The 2500-nt window shown below is 37.1% G+C and overlaps 1 protein-coding gene across 2 annotated transcripts in view; it reads left to right on the top strand.

Annotated features, from left to right (window-relative positions):
* The window catches only part of iars1 (isoleucyl-tRNA synthetase 1), a 143586-nt gene that overhangs the window by 20882 nt on the left and 120204 nt on the right, over positions 1 to 2500 (top strand). For both annotated transcript variants that reach the window (XM_045705638.1, XM_045705639.1), the window contains exon 8: positions 762 to 849. In XM_045705638.1, coding sequence (XP_045561594.1) covers positions 762 to 849 — 88 coding nt within the window. The remainder of the gene's footprint in view (positions 1 to 761; positions 850 to 2500) is intronic.

Below are 2500 nucleotides of genomic sequence, written 5' to 3'. Positions count from 1 at the left end.
AGATAGTAGGATGTGTATAATACTGCTATTAATTGCTCTGCTACTATGAACCTTTATACAAAGCTGTACTACACAAGCTTCTATCTTACCTAACTTTGTTGCCGACGTATAAAAGATTGGGCTACTAAACCCGCTCGCAGGATTGGTTGACTCTTGAGGTCAACTCTGGTCTCGGAACAATTTAGGAAAATCCTCCATTAGTTTTAGTGCCTCCCATTGTTGGAATAACCTGCAAAAATTCCTTGCGTGTTGATTCCCTGGTGCTGCTAGGAGAGTTTAGGACTCTGGTGTTATTAAACTAAAATTAAAAACATTTTTTATAGTTGTTTATTTGGTGCAAATGTGTTGTTGAGGTTGTGGCTTGTGGTTATAACTTTTGTCTTATTTGTAATGTAGGTTGTAATGGACACCATTTGGAACGAGACCCTGGTCTCAATTGGGCTACCCGGGAATGAATCAAAATTACATCAAAAAAAAATAACACTATGGTTAAACTTCCTGTTTCAGACAACACCACTGGGATAGTTGAATGTGTATAACGCTACTATAAACTGCTATAACACTTTGTATTAGTGAGGTTCTTATGAACCTTTTTATAACACACCTATGAAGCTCTATAAACTCTCTATTCCAGACAACACCACTGGGATAGTTGAATGTGTATAACGCTACTATAAACTGCTATAACACTTTGTATTAGTGAGGTTCTTATGAACCTTTTTATAACACACCTATGAAGCTCTATAAACTCTCTATTCCAGACAACAGCACTGGGAAGGTGTACATTATGATGGAGGCCAGGCTGGTGGCACTCTTCAAGACAGAGGAGGAATACACCATCATGGACAAGTGAGATCAATCAATTCATCTATTAACCTATTACTCTATCAATCAATTCATCTATTAACCTATTACTCAATCAATCAATTCATCTATTAACCTATTACTCTATCAATCAATTCATCTATTAACCTATTACTCAATCAATCAATTCATCTATTAACCTATTACTCTATCAATCAATTCATCTATTAACCTATTACTCTATCAATCAATTCATCTATTAACCTATTACTCAATCAATCAATTCATCTATTAACCTATTACTCAATCAATCAATTCATCTATTAACCTATTACTCAATCAATCAATTCATCTATTAACCTATTACTCTATCAATCAATTCATCTATTAACCTATTACTCAATCAATCAATTAATCTATTAACCTATTACTCAATCAATCAATTAATCTATTAACCTATTACTCAATCAATCAATTCATCTATTAACCTATTACTCTATCAATCAATTCATCTATTAACCTATTACTCAATCAATCAATTCATCTATTAACCTATTACTCTATCAATCAATTCATCTATTAACCTATTACTCAATCAATCAATTCATCTATTAACCTATTACTCTATCAATCAATTCATCTATTAACCTATTACTCAATCAATCAATTCATCTATTAACCTATTACTCTATCAATCAATTCATCTATTAACCTATTACTCTATCAATCAATTCATCTATTAACCTATTACTCAATCAATCAATTAATCTATTAACCTATTACTCAATCAATCAATTCATCTATTAACCTATTACTCTATCAATCAATTCATCTATTAACCTATTACTCTATCAATCAATTCATCTATGAATCAATCTATTGATCAATCAATGAATCTATTAATCAATGAATCAATCAATTAATCTATTAATCTATTAATCAATCTATTAATTAATTAATCTATTAATCAATGCTATTCCTCAGGGCTTCCTCAGGGCTTGTATGTGGTGTTCTGGTGAGGAAGGGAACAATTCTTTGTTTGTTTGTTGGGGCTTAGGTTAGGGGTTAGAGTTGGGGCTTGGGTTTGGGGTTAGAGTTGGGGCTTGGGTTTGGGGTTAGAGTTGGGGCTTGGGTTAGGGGTTAGAGTTGGGGCTTAGGTTAGGGGTTAGAGTTGGGGCTTAGGTTAGGGGTTAGAGTTGGGGCTTAGGTTAGGGGTTAGAGTTGGGGCTTAGGTTAGGGGTTAGAGTTGGGGCTTAGGTTAGGGGTTAGAGTTGGGGCTTAGGTTAGGGGTTAGAGTTGGGGCTTAGGTTAGGGGTTAGAGTTGGGGCTTGGGTTAGGGGTTAGAGTTGGGGCTTGGGTTAGGGGTTAGAGTTGGGGTTTGGGGGTTAGAGTTGGGGCTTGGGTTTGGGGTTAGAGTTGGGGCTTAGGTTAGGGGTTAGAGTTGGGGCTTGGGTTAGGGGTTAGAGTTGGGGCTTAGGTTAGGGGTTAGAGTTGGGGCTTAGGTTAGGGGTTAGAGTTGGGGCTTAGGTTAGCGGTTAGAGTTGGGGCTTAGGTTAGGGGTTAGGAGTTGGGGCTTAGGTTAGGGGTTAGAGTTGGGGCTTAGGTTAGGGGTTAGAGTTGGGGCTTAGGTTAGGGGTTAGAGTTGGGGCTTGGGTTAGGGGTTAGAGTTGGGGCTTTGGTTAGGGGTTAGAGTTGG

Source organism: Salmo salar, chromosome ssa22 (genome assembly GCF_905237065.1).
Source record: "Salmo salar chromosome ssa22, Ssal_v3.1, whole genome shotgun sequence".
In the NCBI taxonomy this organism is placed as follows: domain Eukaryota; kingdom Metazoa; phylum Chordata; class Actinopteri; order Salmoniformes; family Salmonidae; genus Salmo; species Salmo salar.
Note: the sequence above shows the minus strand (reverse complement) of the source record. Positions and strands in the feature narration are given on the sequence as shown.